A 27483-nucleotide genomic window follows, 5' to 3' on the forward strand; every position below is an offset into this window, starting at 1 on the left:
TTTCCAACGAGAGACGAGAGATTGCTGCGTTATCTGCCTTACAGAAACCTGGCTGGCTGCGGAGATTCCAGACTCGGCCATCGAAATCACAGGCTTTTCCGTGCACCGAGCGGACAGAGCGAAAAACCTCTCTGGTAAAAGCAGAGGTGGTGGTGTATGTTTTATGATCAACAAATCATGGTGTGACCAGAGGAATGTACATTTCATCAAGTCTTTCTGCTCTCCTGATCTGGAATATCTCATGCTTCTGTGTCGACCATTCTGGCTACCGAGGGAATTCACAGCGGTCATCATCACAGCTGTGTACATCCCCACACAAGCCAACACAGACCGGGCACTCAGGGAACTGTATGGGAGTATAAGTCAGCAGGAAACGGCGCACCCTGAGGCTGCGTTCATTGTTACCGGGGACTATAACAAAGCCAACTTCAAAACAATCACTCCAAAACATTAACTACCTTGTTTGACAAGACTAGTTAATGTCTAGTCAAAAAGTACCTCCCTTCCCCAAACATTAAACCTACATCTAACTGATAGTGTCATGAAAGCAAATATGAGATTAGAAGCGCACTTGCTGAAGCACTTTTGGGTCCTCTTCAGAACTCTTCTAACAAGCTTGTATATAATGTCAATATTAAAATGTATCACCTTGCAAGAAAACCACTGTATTACTTTTTTTAGAATAATGTAAGAAACAGGGTGAAAAGCATGTATTTATGAACTGAAAATGTGCTGTTTAACTCATCATTTGCCCATTGTTGTTATAGTGCTTCTAGTGTTTATTTCACCAGGAAACTAGTGTGATACATACAACAAGCCATGTAAAAAACATTTAGCAAAAGCTATAGTAATGTGATTCTATGAAACCAGGTTGCAAAATCTTTTGATTGCAGACTTTGGTATCTTGGCAAATCTGAGCACAGTTTGAGAAATTGTTGAGATCTCTTCTGAAGACACATTTGAAATTAAATGAATCTTCTTATCTGAAGAAAAATCTGATAAACAGTCTCCATTTGCTTTCCATTTAATCGATGATTGGTCTCTAGGTGAAAAAAAATGTAGATATAACAAAGATTGTAAAAAAGCAATGCAGAGGGTAAATGAAAGGTCTTTAGTCTGTTTTATGGTTGTTGGACCACAGATATGCCAGGGACAGATGCAGGAGGTAAAGTGCGCCATGGATCAGTGAACAAACAATATCAAAGTGGCTGAAGCTCAAGGCAAACACAGTAAATAAAAACTCTCTGCTGCCAAAGATCCAAAAAATAGCTGAAGCTCAAATACCATCATTTACATCTGATATTATCAAACATCATCACAATATTGCTGCTTATAGGTGTTGTGGTGCATTAGATGACTAAAGAATTTGCTGGACCGGCCCAACCCCAATTCTATTTCCTCTTGCACTGCTATTACGAGCTTGTAAGATTTAGCAGTTGGTCATGTGCACCATTAAGGCTTCAAGCCATATAACTTTCAAATGGATCACAGGGTTTGCCTTCTAAAATTGATCTAGTCTCATGTAGCCAGATTGTTGACTATATAGACAAAATGCTGTCAGTCTTGTCAGTTCTCTAGGTTTTGAAACAGAACATTTTATGGCAACATTGTAGCACTCCCCCACTGGAAGGCTGTCTAAAAATCTGGGCAGATATATCTAAATTAGTGAGAAAATGTATTCAGGTATGATCAATAATATACTGTTAACTTGCTATTAAGCACCTAAAAAAAACTTGAATAGCTTTCGACCACCATGAACCTCACAAATTCCATATAAGCCAGTTTATAGGTCTATCGGACTGAAAAAAATTAATGTAAACACCTCCAATTGCCTTTCTCTGCTTCTGAGAATCAACTTGCCACTGATCATTTTCAAATGCAAATGAGAGAACTGTCTATTTTGCCAAAGGTTTGCTGCAGGTTCACCAATACTGGCGAATCACAAGCTAATTTTCACATGAAAATATTGAGTGACAAATATGTAGCAAGTTTGCCATTATTCTAGTTTTTTTATAAGGGCTGAGAATTGGAAAAAAATCTACCTGTGTTGATGGATTTATTCTTACGCCTTTTATGAACTTAAAACAACAAAGGAATACCTTTTAATTGTCCAGTAAGAACACCGGTAAATGTGTTTACATGCAATGCAAATTGGGGTAATGGACAAAATTCTACCCATTTCAAACAGTTTATTTTTTAAGCCGTTTATGTCCTTACACCGATAATATGTGTAAGAACATGGATGTAAATATGCTCAGTATTACTGTGCATGTAAATGCACTCCTGTATGAGCCTTGTAACTTTGACACTGTTTCTTGTAGGACCTCTAAAAACCTATACATTTTGACTCCCGAAAAGTGTTAAAGGCAGCCAATTAGATTTGATCTTAATATTCTGAGAAAGCTCTTGCCACTTTTTTGAAACTAGCCACAAACTTGCCACAAATATGCCGCTCATTATTTTCACATGCAAATGAGCTTGTGATTCACTGCAAATGTTTGCCAGAGGTTTTCAGCTCTTCACCGGTACTAGTGAACCTCCAGCAATCCTTTGGCAACAACGGACAATTTGCCACAAGTTTGCCACAAAGCTCATTTGCATGTGAAAATTATCAGTGGTGAATTTGCAGAAGGTTTGCATCAAATTTGCCATGTACTCTCGATGTTTGTCAGGGTATATTTCTGACAATCTGTAAACAATAATTTTTTTTGTGCATTCTGAGGCTTAGACTCCTTAACCAATTGCAACTTTTAGTTAAGTTTCCTTTTTGTTTCAGGAAATGTATGACAAAATAAAAAAAAATAAAAAATGAATCCACCTTGAATCTTAAACATGGCCAAGTGATGCTCTGAATTTGAACACAGCTCAGGTTTGCAGTATGCTTGAGTCCCGGTGGATGGAAGCAATCAGAATGTTGAAGGAACAAGGGAGTACTCCAGAGAACTACTGATCAAAGCGGCTCCTCTTTCCCCACTTGTCTTGTTGACTTGCAATGACACAAGCACATACTGATGAATATTTGATCCCATTCGGGGTTGCGCTTGACACAACTAGCGCAAACCCAAAAGAGCAGTACAACAACAATTTGGAACAGCGTGTGGAAAAATGCTGCTTGTGTCTGGTGCCTAACCTATTATTTTTCCTTTTTTAAAAGAGGACATGTAGAGAGAGAGAGAGTTAGCGGGAGCATTAGTGTTTATATTATCTTTGATTATTTATGACCACTGCACCATTTTCAGATTTTGAGATGGGAATGTTAGTTCTGTTTTGAATTCACAATGAAGTTCTGACAATACCCCATTACTAAAACATTTTGTTGAATAATAATTGATGTATTAATTCAACCATTTGCATCAATGGACATCAATGACCCTCAAATAATATCACATTTGTTTCAGTTGCCCAGCAGATGCCATTTACCCACTCCACTCTCTTTAGCTCAGCAAAGCCATATTTTTGCCTCTAGAACACAATATCCTCAGGATGGATCAGGCATGTTTAACTGGTACATTTACGCATGCTGATGTATGAAAGTTCAGAGGTTATGTACTGTATGGTACAACGCAGTGCTGCTAAAAAGTAAGCACAAATGTAAGATTCATTTTTGCATGGAAAGATATTACATTTTGACTAGATTTGCATATTCTTTATAGAGAGGACTGCTCAAAAAGCTGCCATAATGCAAGAGGGTGTTCTGGGTGATTGCCATGACATTGATATGTGGTTGCCTTCTAGCCTATAGTGTCCACGCACTTGCTATGCTGTTGCTATGGTGCTATGGGTGGTTGCTAAGGCATTGCTAGGTGATTGAATTCTAGCCTAAATAGTCCACATTCATGTGTTTTTAGCTTGTTGCTATTTGGTTTCTAGGGTACTCCAGGTGGTTGCTATGGCATTGCTTGTTTGTTGCCCAAGTGTTGCACATTGCCATGTGGTTGCTAGGGTGTTCTGGGATGTTAATATGGCATTGTCAGGTGGTTGCTTTTAACCCAATAAAGTCTACGCCCTGTTTTATTTTATTTTTTAGCATGTTGCTTTTGTGGTTGCTCTGTATGGGTGCTAGGGCATTGCTTGCTGATTGCTGTCTAGCCTGTAGATTCCTGTAGAGTCTGGGTTGTTGCTAGTGCTTTCACATGTGGTTGCCTTCTAGCCTACAGTGTCTACACCTATTAGCATATTGCTGTGATTAATAGGATGCTTTGGGTGGTTAGCTCGGGAATTGCTAGGTGGTTACTATGGTGCTCTGGGTGGTTGATAGGGCATTGCTATGTGGTTGCCTTCAAGCCTAAAGTATCCACATTCATGTGTTATTAGCTTGTTGCTAATTGGTTCCTATGGTGCTCTTTGTGGTTGTTATGATGTTGCTTGTTTGTTGCCCAAGTGTTTTAGCACATTGCTATGTGGTTACTAGGGTTTTCTAGGAAGTTAATTTGGCGTTGCTTGGTGGTTGCCGTCTAGCCTATAGAGTCCAAGTTGTTATATGGTTGCCAAGGTGTTCTGGGTGGTTGCTAGGGTGTAGCCTACAGTGTCGACACCTATTAGTATGTTGCTATATAGTTGCTAGGCTGCTCTGGGTGATTTGCTAGGGCATTGCTAGGTGGTTCTCATACAATTAGTGATAGTTCATGACAAATTTGCCACAAACTTGCTGCAAATTCGCCACTGATAATTTTCACATCGGCAAGTTTGCGGCTGGTTTAGTTTTTCGTAAGGGTTGCTATGGTACTTTGGGTGGTTGCTAGGGCATTGCTAGGTGGTGGCCTTCTAGCCTAAAAATCCACAATCATGTGTTTTTAGCTTGTTTCTATTTGCTCTGGGTGGTTGCTCGGGTGCTCTGGGTGGTTGCTATGGCATTGCTTGTTTGGTACCCAAGTGTTTTAGCACATTGCTATGTGGTTGCTAAGGTGTTCTGGTAGGTTAATATGGCATTGTTAGGTGATTGCCATATAGCCTATAGAGTCCACACCCAATTGATTAATAGCATGTTGCAATGTGGTTGCCAGAGTGTTCAAGTTATGATATGATTTTCAGTGTGTTCTGGGTGGTTGCTAGGGCTTTGCGAGGTGGTTTCCTTTAAGCCTGTAGAGTCTATGGCCAAGTGATTTTTAGATGTCATATTAAAATGGATGCTAAAGGATGCTAGGATGTTGCTATTTGGTTGCCAAGGTGTTCTGGGTGGTTGCTTGGGCATTGATATGTGGTTGCCTGTGGTTTCCTTCCAGCTTTCAGTGTCCACGCATATTAGCATGTTGCTCTGTGGTTGCTAGGTTGCTCTGGGTGATTTACTAGGGCATTGCTAGTTGGTTGCTATGGTGCTCTAGGTGGTTGCTAAGGCATTGCTAGGTTGTTACCTTCTAGCCTAAAGAGTCCATACATATGTGTTTTTAGTATGTTGCAATTTGGTTGCTAGCATGCTCTGGGTGGTTGCTATGGCATCTCTTGTTTGTTGCCATCTAGCCTTTAAAGTCCACAGCCTATTTTTTATATTTTGTATTTTTTTAGCATGTTGCTGTGTGGTTGCTAGGGCATTGCAGATGGTTGACTTCGAGACCTATTTGCTATGTGGTTGCTCTGGGTCGTTGCTAGAGCATTGACATGTATGCCACACCCTTTTTTTATTAGTATGATGCTTTGTGGTTGCTCTGTGAAGTTGCTAGCAGTGGCACCTGTAGCTGTACAGCCGTATGCATTGTGTGCACCATGAGCATACTGATAAATATTTACTCTCAGAATATTTCATCAATCATGAAATGTGTCCTGTATTTCTGTTGGCTGTTTAAAAGTATTGCACAATTTGTGAATGAATAATTCTTTTGAGTCAGTTCTTTTCAGTGAATGGTCCAAACGGGCTTGCAAAATGGTCTGAATTGATTCGTGATTCAGTACAATTTGTTCAGAGCACTCTCTCACTAAATCATTTGGAGCGGTTTCTCACACAGTAAAACAGTATCAGGATATATAGGAATACAGCACTGGATACAGTGGAAATTTACCTACAATCAATTGAAACAAAAGGATTTTGTTTTGAGAGAAACTTCATCTAGAGCTGTGTCATGTGAACAAGGGGCTGTTCAAAGAGAACGTGTTTTTGTGTCCACTCGTACTGTTTTTCAATCGTTTTCCATGTAAATATTCGCTAGCTGGATGTCTTTTGACAACTGCATCACGTGTCACTGTGTTTTTAGCATCTTTCATGGGAATGCAGCATTTTTAGAAGCTGTGTCATGTTAAAAATGCGCATTGAGACACCTGCGTTCTGCTCTATTCGTTGTGGTGCATTTTTAGAACGAAAACGCACGCGCCTGTCTGAATGTCTTCCAGTTACTGGAAGAAATGCTTTAGACAATAGGTACATGAATGCTACTCATATTCGAGAAAATAAGTATATGTGTATCTCAAAGTCACCGGAATTGAATGCTTTGGTGTTGTTTTTTGCCAAAAAAAAAAAAAAAGCCCTGAACCCCCCAAAATATAAGGTTAACTAGGCAGATTTAGAGGTCTGCAACCCGAACCGGGCCCGACGGGACCTGAGAACCCCAAAGGTTTTGGATTTCAGGTTTGTAATTAATAAAAGTACATGGGCCTACCAATCTTGTTTCACGCTTTCACTCACAGACATGCTCCAATGGAAGAGTTAGGGGCTGTTCACACTGAATGTTTTTTTGTGTCTGTTCTGTTTTCCATTTGTTTAAACACTTGCTGGATGAATGTCTTTGACTTTTGCACCGCGTCTTGCTTTTTCTTTAGCGTCTCGCGCAGGATCGGCACTGTTTAAATACCATGTCAAGTTAAAAAGAACTTCAGAGTTTTATTCTTTGTGCTGCGTCTAGATTGTTTTTAGCACAGTTGTCACGAAGATTTAACATTCTAAACAAGTTCAGGCTTCATAGAAGGCACTGTTGCATTGTTTCATATTATTCCAGATTGTTCTGCACCAGGTGAAGTTTCAGCAAATAAACGGTAAGGGCAATGCTTTTTTCCCTTCTGCTCAGTGTGATAAGGGGTTACCTTGCCTTGTTAAAACTGTGTATGTTTACTGATTCAGTACTGTTACAAATGTTGCCTATATGCTTACATAAAATACAGCTATACTAGGAGAAGAAATTAGATAGTAAGCGGTCGGGTTCAGGCTTAAAATCTGAGAGGATCGTTCGGTCCGGGTAGGGATGGGCAACACGTTCTCAGGTTTGGGTCGGGTTCGGGTTTCATTTTAAGGCCTGTGCAGACCTCTAGGCAGATTTATGTGCGTACCCTCAGATTAAATCCTGCAGGTGCCAATTAAAGCCTACTGGCAAAAAGGTTTACTGTGTACTGTTTATTTAGACTGACAGAGGGGACTGCTCGCTAAAGCAGCTTTAAGTCATTCTTCTTCCATTACTGATTACTTGTTCATGCTAGTTTTGCCATTAAGAACTGGACCAGGGAGCAAGTGCAATTGAAAAGAAACATCATCATCATTGTTAACAGCTTCGAGGTGAGGCACATACTAGCTATTTTATGTACAAGTTATATTGTTATGTTTTTTATATAAAATTAATGCATTTAATATAAGAATACAACAATAATAACTTGGAAAAATAAATGAAATGTACAATAAAGTGTCTGCAAAGAGCAACAATATATGTAAGTCAGCACATTACAGCATAGAGTACATTGTGCTTTCCTGGGAACGAAGTGAAAGAAACAGGGCAGGTGTCTCTGTGGCGTGAAGTCAGCTGCAATATTTTCTATATTCAACCATTGTTTATATATGTTTGTTTAGTTCACTTTTATGCCACATTGTCATCTACTGTATACAGTGTAGAAAAGAATGAACTCACGTGTAACAGAAAACAATTTAATAAAAAAAAAACTCTGTATCAGAATTCAACAGGAATTCCATAGTTCTTGACATTACTACATTCACCATGGTCATAATACATAACATCTGAATTGTACCCCTTTTTTAATTAATAGATAAGTAACTTGATATTTCAATGACATATTTAACACTGAACTAACACTGTCCCTGTCCCTGTTTCTTATTTCATAAATTGGATCACTTTAGGCCTAGTCCACTCTAATACGTTTCCGTTTGAAAACACATCTTTTTCTCTCTGTTTTGGCCTTCCGTCTACACTGAGCTTTTTGAAAATGCCATTGTAGTGCGGACTGTGAAAACGGATGCTTTGGGAAACGATGACACGTTTTTAGTCATGTGATCTATCTGACCAAAACAATCAAGATGGCGGCCTGTGTTATAGCAGTGCTGTTGTGCCTGATACTCACTTTGATAGCGTTGTTAAAAAATAAATGTCACTTTGTACAAACTTCACATTGCATTCCTTCAAAGGCGAAGGGAAGTATACTCGGAATTGGCGTCCGGCGATGGAACACGAGGACAATTGCGTTTCAGACCGTTCATGCAGCGGAGATTTTCCACATGGGCAGTGACATGATTTAAGCATTTTCATATGTTTCAGTGTGGACGAGCAACTTTTGGAAAATGCTTGAAAACGTTAGTGTGGATAGAGAGCGTTTTGAAATGAAAACGGCATTTTCAAATGTATCTGGATTAATGTAGATGTAGCTTTTGTCTAGCCTATAGAGTTTACGTTGCAATATGATTGTCAGTGTGTTCTGGGAGGTTTCTAGGGCATTGCTAGGTGGTTGCAATTGAGAATATGAATCCATGCCCTAGTGCTTTTTTAGTATGTTGCTATGTGGTTGCTACAGTAGGGTGCTTTGGGTGGTTGTTAGTAATTTGATATGTGCTTGCCTTCATGCCTGTAAAGTGTATGCCCAAGTGTTTTTAGCACATTGCAATGTGGTTGCTAAAGTGTTCTGGGTGGTTGCTAGTGCATTACTAGGTGGTTTCCATTTGGCCTCCCAAAAAAAAATTTGTTTAGGATTTTTACCCCAATTTATTTATGTATTTGTTTATTTTTAATTATGCGGTTTAATGATTCTCAAAATGAGAATCACGTAATAAAATGTTAGACATACTAGGGACTGACGTGGGAAGATTATGCAATGAAACTGAATGGCAAACATTCTGCCTATCATCTAATTTTGCGTTCCACAGAGAAAAAAGAATAAAAGAAAAAAGAAAATCATGGATTTTAGATCTAGATAATGGCAAGGAAAGTATTACATGATTGTCACTGTTTTTTGTGCCATATCCCTTTAAGGGGCATTCAGTAGTTCTCTAGCTAGCATTAGCATTACTCTTCTTCGTGTACTTTAAGTACTGATGTGGAAGTGGTGTTAGACACTGTACTGATATCTTTTGATGCATATAAGCAAGCACTGTGGCTGAACTGGAGTCTTTCAGGTACCTGGGCACTACCATCTCACAGGACCTGAAGTGGGAGACCCACATAGACTCAATTTTGAAAAAGGCCCAGCAGTGGTTGTTCTTCCTTCACCAGCTGAGGAAGTTCAACCTGCCACAGTCGCTGCTGATACAGTTCTACTCAGCAGTCATTGAGTCTGTCCTCTGCACTTCAATATCTGTCTGGTTTGGTTCAGCTACCAAATCAGACATCAAAAGACTTCAAAGGATAGTTCGGACTGCTGAGAGGATTATTGGTGCTCCCCTATCCACCCTGCTAGAACTGTAAACATCCAGAGTAACGAAAAGGGCTGGTAAAATAACTCTTGACCCCATTCACCCAGCACACTTCCTTTTCTAACTGTTGCCTCTGCCGCTACAGAGCACTGAGCACCAGAATTGCCAGGCACAAGAACAGTTTTTTCCCTCAGGCTATCCACCTCATGAATATTTAAAATTGCCCCCAAATACTTTTCTTTTTTGTCAACACAACCATGTGCAATATTCAGTCCATCCATTATTACGTATATCCCTAATTCATTTATATTTTTTAACATATCCTTCTTCAATACATTACATCACCTGCACATAACTGTATGTCTGTATATAACATATTTGAACAACATTATTGCTCTATTGTATATTTGTCTTTTTATATATCTGTTATATCTTATTTAAGCCAATCTAATTTTTTAAGAGCAGAGGATGCCTCCTCTCCTTTAATGTAGGGCATATCGTCGCTTGCTCTTTCAGATGGTTAACTTGTGCACTTAGACATTGACTGACACTTTAATTTAGATTTAAATCAATATGTTATGTTTAGGTTATTGGAGATGTCCTGCAGCATTATTTGAACAAACCTTGGGATGAATTGGATGGAACGGCCTAGCCCAGAGAGATTTCCAGCAGTTTGAAATTCAATTTGTAGATGATGACAGTTGTGTGATTGACTACAAATTGCTAGGAGATGCCTTTAAAAGCATTCTAGACTCAAAAGCATCAAAAACACACACCTGAATTGTTAGGGCATCTACCTTAAAGCATCTACCTTAAAATTGCACATATTGTTGAGGAAAGCTAATCTATTGACTCTTTTGATTTGGGGCAACCACCTAGCAACCATCCTAAACAATATAGCAGCCCCCTAGCATTCACCCCAAACCACCAAGTAAGCATCCAACCTAGCAACGTTCCTGAACACCCTAGTAACCACCTAGCAACCATCCTTAACACTGTACAAATCAGCCTAAACACCTTAGTAACCACATAGCAACCATACCAAGCACCTTAGTTACAACCTAACAGTCATCCTGAACACTATAGCAACACTATAGCAACCACCCCGAACACCCTAGGAACCAACTATTAACCATCCTGGACACTGAAGCAACCATATGCATACTAAATGCCCAAATGCAACCAGCTCAATCACCCTAGCAATTCCCTAGAAATCACCCCAAACACCCTAGTAACCAAATAGCAATGCTCTGGCAACCACTACACCCTAGCATCATTGTGGGGAGTTTTGAAGAGACAAGCACTCAAGTTATCTTCTGAAAATGTAAAAACCTAGTTTTCCATTTGTTAAGGATGTTTGGAAACTCATACAAGTAGCTTTGTAATGATTAGGATCCAAATATAAGTTGGAAGCAGTTTGAGACAGAGAGAGCTGAAAACCCAGCAAACGCACACTTATGTACATACACACACATACACAGATGGCTCCCCACTGCTTTAGGAGTCCTGAGGCATTGAAATGTAGCTGTGCTGTATCATGGCCATTATTGCCTGCGTATAAAGTCATTGTATCACACAGGTAATTTGATGTCTTTTAAATATCTCATATAAATCTTTCCCACTGGCGATTCTTCAGTATATGGGATACATGTGGACATTTAACACAAACTTTTTCTATATTCAAAAATGATCTGCTACATTTTGGAACATGTTAAATAATGTGTGACAAGAATATTTTATTGTAATCTCTGCGGTATATTTTACTAATATAATGAAAATGATGATATAAATCAGATTGGTTGTTCAAAATATTACTATACAAAGAAACAACACATATATGGCTGCATGCACTTGCTTCTTCTGTGTTTGTTTGTTTTTTTTTTTTAAATACATTTGTTATATTGCTGAATAAAATGCATAAACTGCAGCTGTCCAAAGTGTTTAATTATTTAGAGCAAAGTCGTATTCAAAAATGTCATTTTTGGTTTTAGTTGTTGTTGTTATTATTATTAATTTTAACATATATATTAAATGTTTTTATGTTTGTTAATTTACTTGTTAATACGATCAAAAATATATGCTGCGCTGATTTAGCGCTTTGGGAACAACTTTAGGCGTGACCAGCTGTGAATATGTGTGCAACACGTCAATGAAATTGACTAGAATTTATAGCCTCTTCTGATGACATCATTGTTCTGCTTTTATTAGGGAACAGGGGTTACAGTTAAGTAACCCGAGACATTCCCTATCAAAAAGCTACACTTTGATGCTGCGCTGATTTAGCACTTTGGGAACGAGAATACCCACGCCGCCACAAAAACCTTGGCCTAGCCTGACTTTGCTCTGGGTGTTCTGAATGGACACGATTTGAGCGGGAGTCTATTTTGCCTGCATCATGATCGAATTCCATACAACACCCAGATAGGTAATCTCCCTGAGTGGGAGAGAGAACTCTCTTTTTGACGTTGAGTCTCAGACCCAGAGAAACCAGATGAGCTAAGATGATATCCCTCTGCTGAACTGCTAGTTCTTGTGACTGTGCTAGTATCAGCCAGTCGTCTATTTAATTCAGAATACGGATGCCTTGGAGTCACAAAGGAGCCAGTGCTGCATCCATGCATTTCGTGAATGTGCGGGGTGATAGGGCTAGGCCAATGGAATATTGGATTTGGATTTGAGACACGACTGTCTTGACAGTTAGCATCTTGAACTTGAACGCCCTGATTGAGCGATTCAAGCCTCGCAGGTCTAAAATCAGACACAAAACCCCTCACCCTTCTTGGGAACCAGGACGTATCTGCTGTAGTAACCTGACTCTTTCACTGGAAGGGGAACATGTTCTATGATCCCATTGACCAAGAGATTTTGCAGTTCTTTCCACAGTAGACATGCTTGTTCCGGTTTCACGGTAGTGGAGACCACGGCGTTGAAATGTGGAGGACGGCGATCGAATTGAATTCTGTAGCCTTTTTCTACTGTTCTTAGAACCCACATAGAAACACCTGGCAGTAGCTTCCACGCTGCCAGGTTCTCTGAGATGGGTATAAATTTTGACACTTCCTGTTGAGGGGATGTCGAGTATTCCGCGTCCTGGACTAAGGCAGGAAGCAACTGAACACCCAAGGCTGGGCGCAAGACCATTAGGGTTTTTTCTTCTTAGAAATGACTGCCCTGAGGTCTTACTTTGGGGGCTGCTGAGGGTGACGAGCCACCCCCCAGTCTCTACGAAGGGGCAGGGCTGACGGCCCCTCACCCTGAGGGCGGTGAGGAAGAAATTGCCCAAAGACTTCCTCGTGTCTCTTTTGCCTCCTGGAACCTGGTGATAACTACATTCATAGCGTCATCAATTAATCCAGAAGTCGAAACTGGGGCATCAAGAAGGAAAAGGTCTCAGGTTACGACTGTAACCCTAGTTCCCTGGGAAGGGAACGAGACGATGCGTCGATGACGCTTTGGGAACGCCTTTGCATGATTACCTCTGAAGCACGTATGTCAACTAGTCAAAGGAATGAATGAACGCCACGGGCGGGTGACGTCATGACCAGGAAAGGATATAAGCACATCCGGTGCGTTACTCGCGTTAGCTTTTAGAGCCGAAGCATAGTCGATCGCAGGGATGCAGGAAGTATGGCAGGGCGACGCATCGTCTCGTTCCCTTCTCAGGGAAATAGGGTTACAGTCGTAACCTGAGACGTTCCCTTACGAGGGAACTCACGATGCGTCGATGACGCTTTGGGAACGATAATACCCAATCCGCCATAATTACAAAATGCCAGATGAAAAAAAACTGTTGGCAAATTAAGTAAAAAGCACCTGGGATCCTGGGGCAGCTTCCAGGTCCAGGCTATAAAACTTGTCCAAAGATGTAAACGGAGGAGGACAGAATGCCTGCAGTACAATAGGCCTTGGAACATTGGTTGGCACCTTAGGGACGTAACCCTGCTTAGGGTATAAGAACGCCTTAACCATACCCAGTGCAAATTCCAAACAGGTGGGAGACACCGAAAGAGCCTGAAGGTCTCCGACTCTTTTTAGGGACAAAATGGCTAACAGAAAGATAGTTTTGAACGTCAGAAATTTTTCTGAAACTAACTCTAGGGGCTCGAAGGGAGCCCCAGGCAAGCTTTCCAAAACTATCGCCAAATCCCATGCCGGCACCCTAGTTCGAACCGCAGGCCTCAGCCTAAAGGTGCCACGAATGAAACTAATAATCAGGGGGTCTCGACCCAAAGTTGTACTACCCACAGGGGCGTGGAAAGCCGCAATGGCCGCCACGTAAACCTTTAAGGTAGAAGGACATAAACCTGATGTAAAGCAATACTGGAGAAACTCAAGTACTGTGTTGACTGAACAGTTAACTGGATCTCGCTGATGCTGGTGACACCAAGACGTGAAAACTCTCCACTTAAGTGTATATAATTTCCTCGTGGCTGGAGCTCTGGAGCTAAGAATGGTCTCAACGACCTCAGTCGCGAGACCACTCTCTAAAATTTGGGCCCCCTCAGAGGCCAAACCCATAGGTTCCAAATCTCCGGTCGGGGGTGAAATATTGTGCCCCCTGCCTGAGACAGAAGGTCTCTCCTGACAGGTACCTCTAAAGGAGGGCCGTCGAGGAGATGAATTAGGTCCGCAAACCAAATTCGACTCGGCCAGCGTGGAGCTACTAATAGTAGACTTACTCCGTCCCGGCAGACTCTCTCCAGAACTCCTGGGAGCAGAGCAACAGGGGGAAATGCGTACAGATGTAGCCTCGGCCACGTCTGTACCATAGCGTCCAACCCCAAGGGGGCTGGTTGTGTGAGGGAGAACCAAAGTGGACAGTGCGTCGTAAGCTGAGACGCAAACAGATCCACTTCTGCTTGGCCATAAAATTCCCAAATGAGCTCCACCGCCTCGGGGTGGAGTCTCCATTCCCCTGGCCTCAGCACCTGCCTCGACAGGGTGTCTGCTCCTGTATTCTGGTACCCTGGGATATACACTGCCTTCAGGGAGAGTATTTTCCCCAGGGACCACAAGAGGATCTGGTGCGCCAGTTTGCAGAGTGGACGCGAGCGCAGACCCCCCTGTCGATTTAAATAAGAGACCACCGATGTGTTGTCTGTATGGACAAGCACATGATGGCCCCTCAGATCTGGGAGGAAATGTCTCAACGCATTGAAGACGGCCATCATCTCCAGGCAATTTATGTGCCAAGAGAGATGATGGTTCCTCCACAGACCCTGAGCTGAGCGGCCTTCCATTACCGCTCCCCAGCCGGTGAGTGAAGCGTCTGTCGAGATAGCAATTCGATGGCAAAGAACTCCCAACACCGGACCCTGGGACAGGAACCAATGTTTCCTCCATATAATCAAGGCACGGATGCACCGCCGCGTGATCTTGATCATACGAAGTGGGTTCCCCCTTGGGGAGAACCCTCTGGTCCTGAGCCACCACTGCAAAGGTCTCATGTACAGCAGGCCAAAGGGGATCACATTGGACGCTGCTGCCATGAGGCCTAACAGTCTCTCGAACTGTTTCACAGTGCGTGACTGGCCTAGCTTCAACTCTTTTGTGGCTGTGATGATAGCAGCTACACGAACGGGCGATAGTGTGGCCCGCATCGTGACTGAATCCCATACCACACCAAGGAAAGTGGTTCTCTGTAATGGAGAAAGCACACTCTTCTTGGCATTGAGTCTCAACCCCAATTTCTTTATATGAGCGAGAACGACATCTCGATGCCGACCCGCTGACTGCTCTGAATCCGCCAGAATCAGCCAGTCGTCGATGTAGTTCAGAATGCGTATGCCCTGCAGCCTGAGCGGGGCCAGAGCTGCATCTATGCACTTCGTGAACGTGCGGGGTGACAGAGCTAGACCGAATGGAAGCACCCGATATTGGTATTCTTTGCGCCCGAAAGAAAACCTGAGGAACTTCCTGTGTTGAGGGAGGATGGAGACATGGAAGTAAGCGTCCTTCAAATCTATCGTGACAAACCAGTCCTCGGATCTGATTTGAGTCACTATCTGTTTGAGTGTGAGCATCTTGAATTTCAATTTCATGACTGCACGATTCAGTAAATGGAGATCTAAAATTGGACGCAACCCCCCATCCTTTTTTGGAACAATGAAGTATCGGCTGTAAAACCCCGATTCTCTGTCGGGGGAGTACACCTGTTCTATAGCTCCCTTTGCTAAGAGAGACTCTACTTCTTGCTCCATTACCAGAGCCTGCTCGGGATGTACTACCGTGAGTAACACCCCGTTGTAACGAGGCAGAGGAGAACCGAATTGGATTCTGTAACCTTTCTCTATTATCTGCAGGACCCAAGGAGATATATTTGTCAGATTCTTCCACTCTGTCAGAAAATCTACTAAGGGTACCAGTCTCTCGAGACTGGCCTCTGGTGTTAAAGGAACAGCCACTTCGGCGACCTGAAGCATATTGGCAGGAAACAACCGAACTGACTGTTTTTGAACCCCCTCAGAGGGCTCACGTCCGATGCAACGTCGAATCGACATTGCACCGAACTTTCGCTGGATACCACTGCGCTCTGAAGCACCAAGGGTGGCGGGGTTGGCAGACCGGTCCCATGAGGACCGCGAAGTGGAGCGGGCACCGTATTCTGAGGTGTACACCGCTCCACCCCGGTTGGGGCTGTCCTCGATGGTCTGACATGCATAGCGTCAGGACCTTTTCTGAGCTGAAGCCTTCTTAGCCGTAAGTACGGTCCTCAGATCCGGCTTAGACTTAGCCGACTTCGGATGAGAGCGTTGGCTCGGACCCCAAGATTTATTCGGAGGAGCACGAGACGCAACACTTATTTTCTGTTGCACACGATGCAAAGAACATGGCTGGGGATGCTCACGCCCAGCATCCCCAGGGGGATGGACTCAGCGAGGAAGGAATTTTTTAAAAGCCTCAGATTGTTTTTTATTTTCTTGAAACCTTTCAACAACCGTATTCACTGAGTCACCGAAAAGACCAGAGGGAGACATAGGGGCATCTAAAAGAAAAGACCGCTCTTTATCTTTAATCTCTGCACGATTTAACCAAAGATGTCTCTCAGTAGCTACGAGGGCTGCCATAGACCGCCCAATAGCACGGGCGGTCTCCTTCATAGCTCTTAGAGAAAGATCTGTAGCCCGACGAAGTTCTCGAATTTCGTCGGGACTAACTCCCTCACTCCTATCGATATCCCCCAGCAGATCTGCCAGATCAGCACTGCCATCGTGTGCAGACAGGCTCCAGCTTGACCTGCTGCCGTATAAGCCTTACCCACTAAATTGGATGTGGTTTTTAGTGGTTTATTCGGCAACACAGGATCCTTCAGGGACGATGCTGACCCAGGAGACAGATAGCTCGCGAGCGTCTGTTCCGCTGGGGGCATCGACCCATAACCAAAATCTTTCAGCCCCTTTATATTTGAATATGTGTGAACATGGGGACTAAAAAGACGTGACGAATATGGTTTATTCCATGATCTACATAGCTCATAGGGCAAGGAGAAGCACAAGCTTTAAATAGTTGTTTCGCCATAATATCCAATATAATGAGAGACAGACAACAATAAATAAGACAGACAGTTTTGACACAGAGCACTTTGCTGAGGCACAAAAGCTAACGCGAGTAACGCATCGGATGTGCTTATATTCTTTCCTGGTCATGACGTCACCCGCCCGTGGCGTTCATTCATTCCTTTGACTAGTTGACATAGTGCTTCAGAGGTAATCACGCAAAGGCGTTCCCAAAGCGTCATCGATGCATTGCGAGTTCCCTCGTAAGGGAACTTTGTCCTTGTCTCTGATGCCCGACAGGTTGAGCCATAAGTGTCTCTAAGCGAACTCTGACTAAAGCAGACATAGACCTTCCAATGGTGCGAGCCGTCTGCTTGGTCGCGCAGAGAGACAGATCCGTGGCTCGACGAAGCTCAGAGAAAGCCTGAGCCAGACAAGAGATAACCGCAAGTGTCTCTTCTACCGGTGGCATCACTGAATTCCCCCGTGCCTCGGCACCCATGATAGTCGAATATGTCGACGTCGAGGGCACAAAGACACGGGAAGTATAAGGATTCCTCCATGAATGAGAGAGCTTGTCATGGAGGTCATCAAAGAAAGGAAGGGACTGATATAGCGTTCCCTTCCTTTTTTTTTGGCCACCAGACAGAAATCTGTCTTCTAGTTTGGAGTGTTTTGGGGTCTCTTGTTTGCGTGGCCAGTCTAACTGTAATCTGGCCACAGCCCTATTAACCATCTTGAGTATTATTTTTATATTTTATTATTGTGTGTGGAATGTTCAGAGGTTCAGCGTTCCCCTCATGAATCGAAGAGGCACCGAAGCACGCTTCAGGCTCACAAGAAGGATCAGCTGGATCTGGGGAGAGAGCGAGCGATAGGGACGGACCCATCTCTCGCTTCTCAGCCAGATCTATGTGAGAGCCCCGTGATGAAAGAGTGGGTGCTGGCTCTCTAAACAGATCGCAATGCTCACACCTGCCCTGCCCTAACAGAGGAAAGTAGAAAGTTCTGACAGTCAAGAAGCATAACACACACAGAATGATCTGAAGACAAAAGATCTGACGATGCACATGTATTGCATCTATGTATAGCCCTGCTACAGGTGCATCCAATGATGTCAACAGCAGAGGCTATAAATTCTAGTAAATTTCATTGACGTGTTGCACACATATTCACAGCTGGTCACACCTAAAGTTGTTCCCAGCATCAAAGTGTAGCTTTTTGATAGGGAACGTCCTGGTTACTTTCATAACCTCCATTCCCTGATGGAACGAACGAAACGTTGTGTCGATGTAGTGACAATAGGAGTCACTCTTGGGAGCCCAAGACACCTGATCTTTGATAAATGACCAATGGAAATTGGCGAGTGGTATTTGCATGCCACTCCCCCGAACATACGGGTATAAAGGAGCTGGCGTGCGAACCGCTCATTCAGGTTTTGTGGGTATGACGCGAGGATCGTGAGGTCCAAGAACCAAGTCCGGGTGGGCCAGTAGGGTGCTACTAGGACAACCTGCTCCTCATCCTCCCTGACCTTCCACAGGGTCTGTGCAAGTAGGCTCACTGGGGGAAATGCATATTTCCGTAGTCCAGAGGGCCAGCTGTGTGCCAGCGCATCTATACCGAGGGGTGCCTTGGTCAGGGCATACCAAAGTGGGCAGTTGGAGGATTCCTGGGAAGCAATCAACAACCTGGATCAATGGCCAGAACCTCCACAGGGCGAGCAGTATTGCCAACAACTCGAGGCAGTTGATGTGCCAATGTAGCCCCAGACCGCTTCGGAGGCATCCGTCATAACCATGATGCTGCTGAACCTGGGCGGATGCATGGAGAACTGAATCGCGTAGCTGAGGTGGACGGTCTGGGTCAGCCATCGCAATGGGTTGGAGAGTGCAAGCCACATGTCCAAGCTCCGGGCAAGAGGGACCAAGGGGACAGTCTTGTCGGACGTACCGGCGGGTGGGGCCTCGTGGCGGGGCGGAGCCTGAGGCGTAACGTTGAAGGGGCTTGAGCCCTGTAGCCATGCTGAGCCGAGGGAAATCGTTTAGGGGAGACCGGAGGGTTCCACTCTAGCCCGACGCTCGCGGCTGCCCAGGAAATCATGTCCATCATTGGGCATTTCCCCGAGGGGGGAATCCCAGCCGAGGCCTCCGCGTCCGGCTGGACGAGCCCACTCTCCAATGCTGCACTCGAGAGCTCATCACCTTCACGGCCCCCGAACAAGAGGTCGAACTCATCCTGAGACGAGCCCGCGGACTCATCCAGAATCCCGATCGGGGCCAATGAGCATGCTGGGAATGGGAGGTCCGTGGGGGAAAGCCTGACAGATGTGGTCCCATTGAGGTCCTCAAATGGCCCCTGTGCTAGCCGCGCTGGCCACATACCTGTAGGTAGAAGGACCGAGCAGGGAACTGCTGGAGTGGATTGATTTCTCACAAATTCAAGCTGCGACCGCAACGTTGCCATGGTCATGTTCTCGCTGTGAGAACAGTAGGGAATAGTATTTCTATTTCTATAGTGTCCAAGTCTATCCATCCAACATTTAACATTTTAACTTTTTTTTTTAAGTTTATGAGTATTGATCATGCTAAACAATATTTAAAATGATATGTAAAAAAACACATGAATTGTAATCTATTAAACCTATGAATTGTAAACTCAAATACAAAGCTTATAAACATTTAATGTATGTGCCAGCAATGTTAATCCAGCAATATTAAATAAATGAGACAACACTAAGTATGCCAAATTAAACTGCCTCTCCCCTGAGGTTAACACATCCAACCATACAGTGTTACTTCACAGAAGCTGAGAATTTTAGTTTGTGTTTGCTGCTCACAGCTTCTTAGTCACATGTTTAGCTACCATACTTAGTGACCTTTTTTTGCCACAGGGAAATAAATACATTATTGATCAAATTACAGTACATATGCAAACAGATATAATTGAGGGGCATGCCACTGCAACAGTTATCCCTGGATGGTGACATATGGTAGAATGCTTTAGTACACATTTTACACATTATAGTTTAATGCTTGTGATCCACACAAGAATAGAATTAGGCATGGCTTTTTCAGCTTTCAGTAACACTTTATAGGAACTTCCATTTATAACATTAACAAACATTATAGCCCATGTCCACAAAGTACACTTTTGTTAGTGCAGTGTGGTGTCTTGCAGTACAAAGGTTGAGGTTTAAATTATAATTTTCCACCCACTCCCTGTGATTTAATCAAGCCATATTCGCTAATGTAACATTAGAAAATGACCTCCTTTGAGATTTTTTCTCTTCATGTGAAATGAGTAACAACGCTTGCTGATGGGTTGTTGGTTTGCCATTGAGTCCATTGTAATAGGCTTCCCTTCAATAATATCCTGCTGTTGGCATTACAGTTAGTTAGTAAAGCCTAAGTTGAATAAAAATGAATGAAGACTGTCAGAAGTATTGCTAAATAGAGTACGCAAACTAACTTAAAATGTTAAATGTAAGCTTAATTTTCTTCATGCAAAATATAATTTTATACTTTTTTTTATTGATTTGTGATTAAAGAAATATTCCTATTTTATACAATTAAGCTCAATAGACACAAGTTTTGGCATAATGTTGATTACCACAAAAACAATATTTCTAAATGTCCCTGTAGGGAATAACCCCAATGCCTTGCGCTTGAATTATTTAATTATGTTTCCTTGATCAAAGGGGAATTATGTGGACATTTAAATAGTTGTTATTAAGAACTCATAGAGGTTTTAGCTCTTTTGAAGTATCATTTATTAGTTGTTTTTTGTGATGTCACCATTAGAGTGATCTGTGGCCCCTTTGGTCAAGTTGGTACCTGTTAACACTTTTTCAGTTCTCCTTGTGCACGTGCAACTGAAGAACAGGCATATATGCATTCTATATGGACAAGTGAACTTAATCACACACGTTTTGGAGAATCCATTACACAATTCAACTGAGGTAACAGCTTTACTCAATCAGATGAGTAGATTCAACTTATTAGGTTTTTCAGTGTACGTTTGAAATAAAGAGTATTTTAACATTTATGGATTCTCCCCAGTTCTTCACTGTAACCCTGATTTTTTGCTCTTTTTAAAGAAAAGGAGGAACATTTCTAAAGTTATTTTGTGAATATCAACATTATACCATATGCTTTATGCTACAATACATCTTTCCCCAAAACTTTTAGATACAGTCATTGTAGACACAACATTTATGAAGGCGATTCAGAGGCTAAATGTTCTAAACAGGAGCTGGAGAAAAAATAAAAACTTCACACACTCACTTGTGTAACCCCCTTATTTTTAAGATTGTTCAGGAAAGGGCAAGAGAGAAAATAAATAAAAAAACAGAGGAAAAACTAGGGCATCAAAAGTCCTGAAGGCTTTGAGGATATACTTTGCATTTATTAATCACAGAGAGAACATGGAGGAGAGAGAGAGAGAGAGAAGGAGACATGGTGACTTCGCATAAAATTATGGTTAATAACGACTAATGATCACTGCTTAGATGAGTAATTTAAGTAGGCAAAGGGTGAAACGTCATGCATCGCTGTATTGTTGCACAGTGCAGTTGCTTTGGTGATGCATATTTGAAGTTGATGTTTTATCTCAAGCTTTGATTTCAACATTGATTGGCAGCCTAAAAAGTACCCCGTTGGTGCACAGAGACACTGCTGGGAATATCGTTAGGAAGAATACATACCACATAAAGAGCAAAGCAGCAAACGGAGTATTCGCGAAGCTGAAGGAAAGGAGAAGGACAATGCTCTTCCTACAGGCTATCCTGAGGAAAAGGATACTTAAAGGTACCCAAATTTCTTATTTGCAAAGACTTTCTTTCATCACCATCTATTGTTTGATTCGGGCATTGCATGATGATTAAACAGTGTGTGAGCAGCGTATTAGCCTTGTCAAAATAAATATAACGTGTAAAGTTGATGGCTTTGTAATTTGTAAAGCCTTTAAGTACATCTCCTTGATTAGACGTCCATTCCAGTGGCACACTGGAGACGTCTGACTGTGTTTGTGTGTAAAAAACATTCAAATGAGTGGTCTAAAATGTAGTTTAATTTACTTTATGTAAAATGTGATAGTATCAATAATAATATCAATAATAATTATAACATGTACAATATTTTTATTTTTTTCTTGCTAAATAAACCAGGACATTTTCTTGACAGGTTTCCTCCCTAGTACTCGTATAGCTACTTAGCCTGTCTGTTTGATTTCACCATGACTTGGTTGATACAATACCTTTTTTGTATAATATACTGTGTGTGTATATATATATATATATATATATATATATATATATATATAGATGGACTGGCGACCTGTCCAGGGTGTCCCCGCCTTTAGCCCAATGTTAGCTGGGATAGGCTCCAGCCCCCCGCGACCCTGTACACAGGATAAGCGGTTGACGATGGATGGATGGATGGATATATATATATATATATATATATACATTCCATTCCTGTGGGAATATATATTTATACTATACACAAATATACTGTGCACACTTGCTAAATAAACAGGTGTTTGTCATCATTATTGTTACTATATTTTCTATGTTACATGGCTGGTAAGCTGAATTGACCAATTAGCATCCAGGAGCAAAGCAATCCATTTAAAAAAAATAGTTTATATCATTACGTTTTCATTTTATTTAGTTTTAAATGCATTTGTTTTCCATTTTCAGTGCACACTTGTATTTAAGAGGCAGCTTGGCTGTATGTCTCATGGTGTGATAAGCTACAAGATGTAAGGTAGCAGACACAGAGAGAGAGACAGAGAGATACTCTCTGCCCTTATCTTCCTTATTCACAAGCTCCAGATGTATTGCATTCTTCACACAGATTTTGTTCTTTGTTATCGTAGGCTTGCGACTCCATCCTGCTTTTATTTGCACTGATATGCAAAGGCACTTGCTCTTATTGTCATGCAGCTCCGAGACTGCAGCGAATACTCGATTTGTTTAGACGCTGTTTGGTTTCACTTGTGTATAGATAAAAGATGATAGATTGTCTTTTTTTTTGTATTACTTTACCAAATGTTCTCTCTCTCTCTCTCTCTCTCTCTCTCTCTCTCTCTCGCTCTCTCTCTCTCTCTCTCTCATATATATATATATATATTCACAGTGGGGTCCAAACATCTGAGACCACATTGAAAATGTGGGATTTATAGTCCCATTTAAACCTAGAAACAAACAGAACAACAACAACAACAGTTTTAGGATATTTTATTATTATAAACAATGAAAAGTTTTGATGTAAAATAATGTAAATAAATATATATTTAAGATTTTACACAATTTCTATGTCAAACACAAGCAAATTTTGCATGCATCTTTTCTGTTTTTGTCCAAGATGCTGAGGGAGCATCTTTCTTGTTCTGATGACATCTCAGATGACATAGCTTTTAAATTGAATATAGTGTGTGATTAGTAGAAAATAGTTAGAAAATGGATTAGTTTCCCACGTTTTGTGATTACGGTGAGTAATTCCCCCCCAGGCCGTTCGGTTTTAATGGATCAATTTGCTCATTATTTGAGTTTGCAGAGAAAAACTTGAATTCAATTTGCCTTTTCATACTAAAGCTTGACAAAACATCTGTTTTGGACCCAAAATATATGCAATGATGTAAATGTAGATGCTTATACGCAAGCTTAATCTCACATGTTGTGTTTCAAATATGTGCAAGTAAATTGTAAACTGGGCCAGAGATATACTCTTCGTAAGTGTTTACTTGGATGCTCCTAGATATGCCTTATCGATTTTACATGTCATAGTATTTTGAAATGTTTTGAAAGAACCCAATTACATTAATTAATTACTATAACACCACACAAGTAGAGTGTAAACTGGGCCAGAAACATACTCTACACAAGTATGTGAACGTACTATGCTTCTAGCTACGTAAGCTGGATTTCATGCATCATTGTTTTTTCAAAATCGGTCAGATCGCAGTTCATAACACAACGCATGAATAGCATAAACTGGGCCAGAAACATACTTTACGCAAGTATGTGAACATAGATGCTTCTAGCTATGCAAGCCTGATTTCACACGTCATTGTGTTTCAGAATTGGTTAGAGAGCAATTCATAACGCATCGCAAGTACAATTTAAACTGGACTAGAAACACCATAAACTGGACTAGAAGCATACTCAATGCAAATAAGTGAACGTAGATGCATCTAGCTACACCAGCTCGATTTTACACGTCGTAGTGCTTCAAAATGTGTAAGAGTGCAATTCATAACACAACGCAAGTATGGCATAAACTGGACTAGAAACGTACTCTACCCAAGTATGTGAACATTGATGCTTCTAGCTATGCAAGCTCGATTTCATGCTAAAAATTTGCCAGAGTGCAATGCATAACAGAACGCATGTACAGCGTAACCAGGGCCAAAAACATACTTTACACATACTGTATGTATACTTGAACGTTTTTGCTCTTTACAATGCATTTTACATTTATTAATTTAGCAGACGCTTTTTCCCAAAACGACTTACAAATGAGAACAATAGATGCAATTCATCCCAAGGGAGACAGTAAGTAGCAACATGCCATCGCGAGGAAGGTGGGAGATCGAGGTAGAAGCATGGATAGATTTTTTAGTTTTTTGAAGCAGAGAGTGCATTAGTAGGGTAGGTTCAAGTGCTCACGAAAGAGCTGTGTCCTTAGGTGTTTTTTGAAAGAGGCTAAAGAAACTATTGCTTCTAGCTAAGCAAGCTCGTTTTCATGCATTGTGTTTCTAAATGTGTCAGAGTGCAATTCATAACACAACACAAGTACAGCATAAACTGGGACAAAAACATTCTACACAAGTAGGTGAACGTAGATGCTTCTAGGTACTTGAGCTCTAGTTTATGCATCGTAGTGTTTCGAAATGTGTCAAAGTGCAATTAATATACATAGCAGACACTTTTATCAAAAGTGACTTACAAATGAGAAACATAACAAACAATTTGTCTTACAAAAGTCAACAATAGTTGTAGTATTGTACTGCCAATAACAAAACGCAAGTACTGGGCCAGAAAAATCCTTTACACATACACTTCAACATAGATGCTTCTAGCAACGCAAGCTCGATTTCACACATTATTGTGTTTCGAAATGTGTCAAAGCGCAATTCATGACACAACGCACATAGCCATTGTAAACTTGCCAAGAAACATACTCTAAGCAAGTATGTAACTGTAGATGCTTCGAGCTATGCAAGTTTGATTTAACATATAGTGTTTAAAAATTTGTCAGAATGCAATTCATAAAACAACGCAAGTACAGAATGAACTGGCCAGAAATGTAAACGCAGCGTAGTTCTAGCGGGAAAACTAGCAGCTGTACATCATCGCATCATTAGCTGTGAAATTCCCATCCAATCACATGTAAGCTGTTGTTTTATAAGTCTGCTCAAAATCTATCACATTGCTGTTTCAGTGTGCTAACACGGCAACCTCCACCACCCCACCACCACCAGTTGAGTCCCGTCTTGCACAGGGGTAGGCTCCTCGCCCCTGCCTCCTATCTCCGGCAGGATATGACGGTTCAGAGTACAACTTCTTCGGACCGCCAGATGGGGCTTACGCCAAAGAGAGACATTACATTTCTGTTTTTATATTCATCAAATAAATGTTAAATCTCACTCAAGATATAGTCTATAGTCTATGCTAGTATGTAAGTGCAGATGCTTTTAGATATGGGTTGTTGCTTTCCGACATGTGTCAGAACACAATTCATAATGCAACACATTGTAAGTGCACATTGGATTCTCAACACTGGCACAAAGGTATTGGTGTAAAAAAGGCTTGAAACATACTTTGCGCAAGTAAGTGAAAGCAAAAACGTTTTGCTTAGCAAGCTCAATTTTAAGTGTTTTTGAACAAAACCAACCAGCAAGTAAAACACATCATTACAAACTTTGATTTGGGGCAAAAAGGTATTGGAAAATTAGACAAAAAAGACAAAAGGATATGATATGCAAAATGACGTAATCTAAATAAAAATGATTGAAAAATATAAAAATACGTTATAATAAGTTAACAAAATAAATGAAAATGTTATAGCAAAATATTCAGATATTTACAAATATATAAATAGTTTGAGAGTGTAAGAAGACCGACTCAATTGCATCATTCACAGTACATCACATGAGTGGGTGATTGCTGCAAAGTACTTGGACACCAATTCTCTGATTGGTGGACCTCTTCAGGATCATGGGTAGTGCTGTTCTTCACCAGGAATTCCACCATTAAACATGATTTCTCTCAAATTTGAAAATAAAAGTTTAAGTAACGCTGACTGATGGCTTCAACAGAAATCTATACTGTACAGTACCATCGAATAACAACCTCAAAGTTCATGGTAAGTCTGTCTTAAAAGGTTTAAAAGTTATCATTAAAAATGTATTTGCCTGTGGAAAATGGGATTTTGACTTCCGTAACCAGACTGTTGCAATCTATTATGGTCATTGATAGTGCTGTTTATTTGCACATGCATTCTGCATTGTTCCCGGTCCATCAAATCAATTATGCAAATCAGGTACTGGTGCAAACAGACTCAAAAAATATTATGATCAATGTAATTTTCACAGTGCAAATCTTAATTAACCTAGAAAGGCATGTTTGTACTGAAATGAATGGCAATTATCACTTAATCTAAATATTCTGCAGTGCTATTTCAGCACATTTAGTGTCTGGTTAAATTGGATTGTGGGTCGTGAATAAGAAGCTGTATTTTATTCACAAATAGTATGCAGGATTTGTGCTGAAATATTGCATGCAAAAGATCCGCAACTGTTTAGTGAGTACCCCTAGGTATCTACAATGGTAGCGTACTATAGCAATGCAAAGGCCAAACATTTGTGTCTGCATTTGCACACATGTGAAGAGTATGTTGTTTGCCTTAATCCTATCAAAGACGAAGCAAAGATAATAATTCTGCAGTCTGTGCTGTGAATTAAACTGAGATGGTCTTTGTGTTGGGTGCTGCTTCTTGGGATTATATATTATATTTATTTATTTATTTGTAGTCGCATTTGGCTCTTTGATGGGAAAAATTCATGCTTTTTGCAAAGTACAAGGTTTGCTTACAGTGAATTTGTTTGTTCTAGGCGTTGATCATGAAAACTTTAGGTTGTAGCTGATGTCATTTAGAAATGCTTTTATTGCACAAGAGAGACATGCCCAGAGTTTAATGATCCATTAAACACATTAAATTGAAGGAAAAAGTATTGATTAGCAAAACACCCACAGGAGCTAAATTCTGATATAGTTCACTTTTCCATAAAAGTGTCCTCTTAAGACCTCGAAATGTTGTCGAATTGAGCAATTAATTGATGATCATTATGTTTTGAATGCAGTGTTGTTACTTAGTCACCTCAACATTGTTAGAATGTAATTGTATTGGTGTAATATTGTAATATTTCCAG

At 41.3% G+C, this 27483-nt stretch overlaps 1 protein-coding gene across 3 annotated transcripts in view; it reads left to right on the plus strand.

Annotated features, from left to right (window-relative positions):
* Positions 1-27483, plus strand: part of LOC127639993 (glutamate receptor-interacting protein 2-like) — a 134884-nt gene that overhangs the window by 19056 nt on the left and 88345 nt on the right. For 2 of the 3 annotated variants that reach the window (XM_052122358.1, XM_052122359.1), the window contains exon 1: positions 21765-21854. The exons of the other annotated variant lie outside the window; for it this stretch is intronic. In XM_052122358.1, the coding sequence (XP_051978318.1) occupies positions 21812-21854 (43 nt within the window). In that variant the 5' untranslated portion in view covers positions 21765-21811. Of the gene's footprint in view, positions 1-21764; positions 21855-27483 lie in introns of those variants that run through there. 3 annotated transcript variants of the gene reach the window in all.

Source organism: Xyrauchen texanus, chromosome 48 (assembly GCF_025860055.1).
Source record: "Xyrauchen texanus isolate HMW12.3.18 chromosome 48, RBS_HiC_50CHRs, whole genome shotgun sequence".
NCBI lineage: Eukaryota > Metazoa > Chordata > Actinopteri > Cypriniformes > Catostomidae > Xyrauchen > Xyrauchen texanus.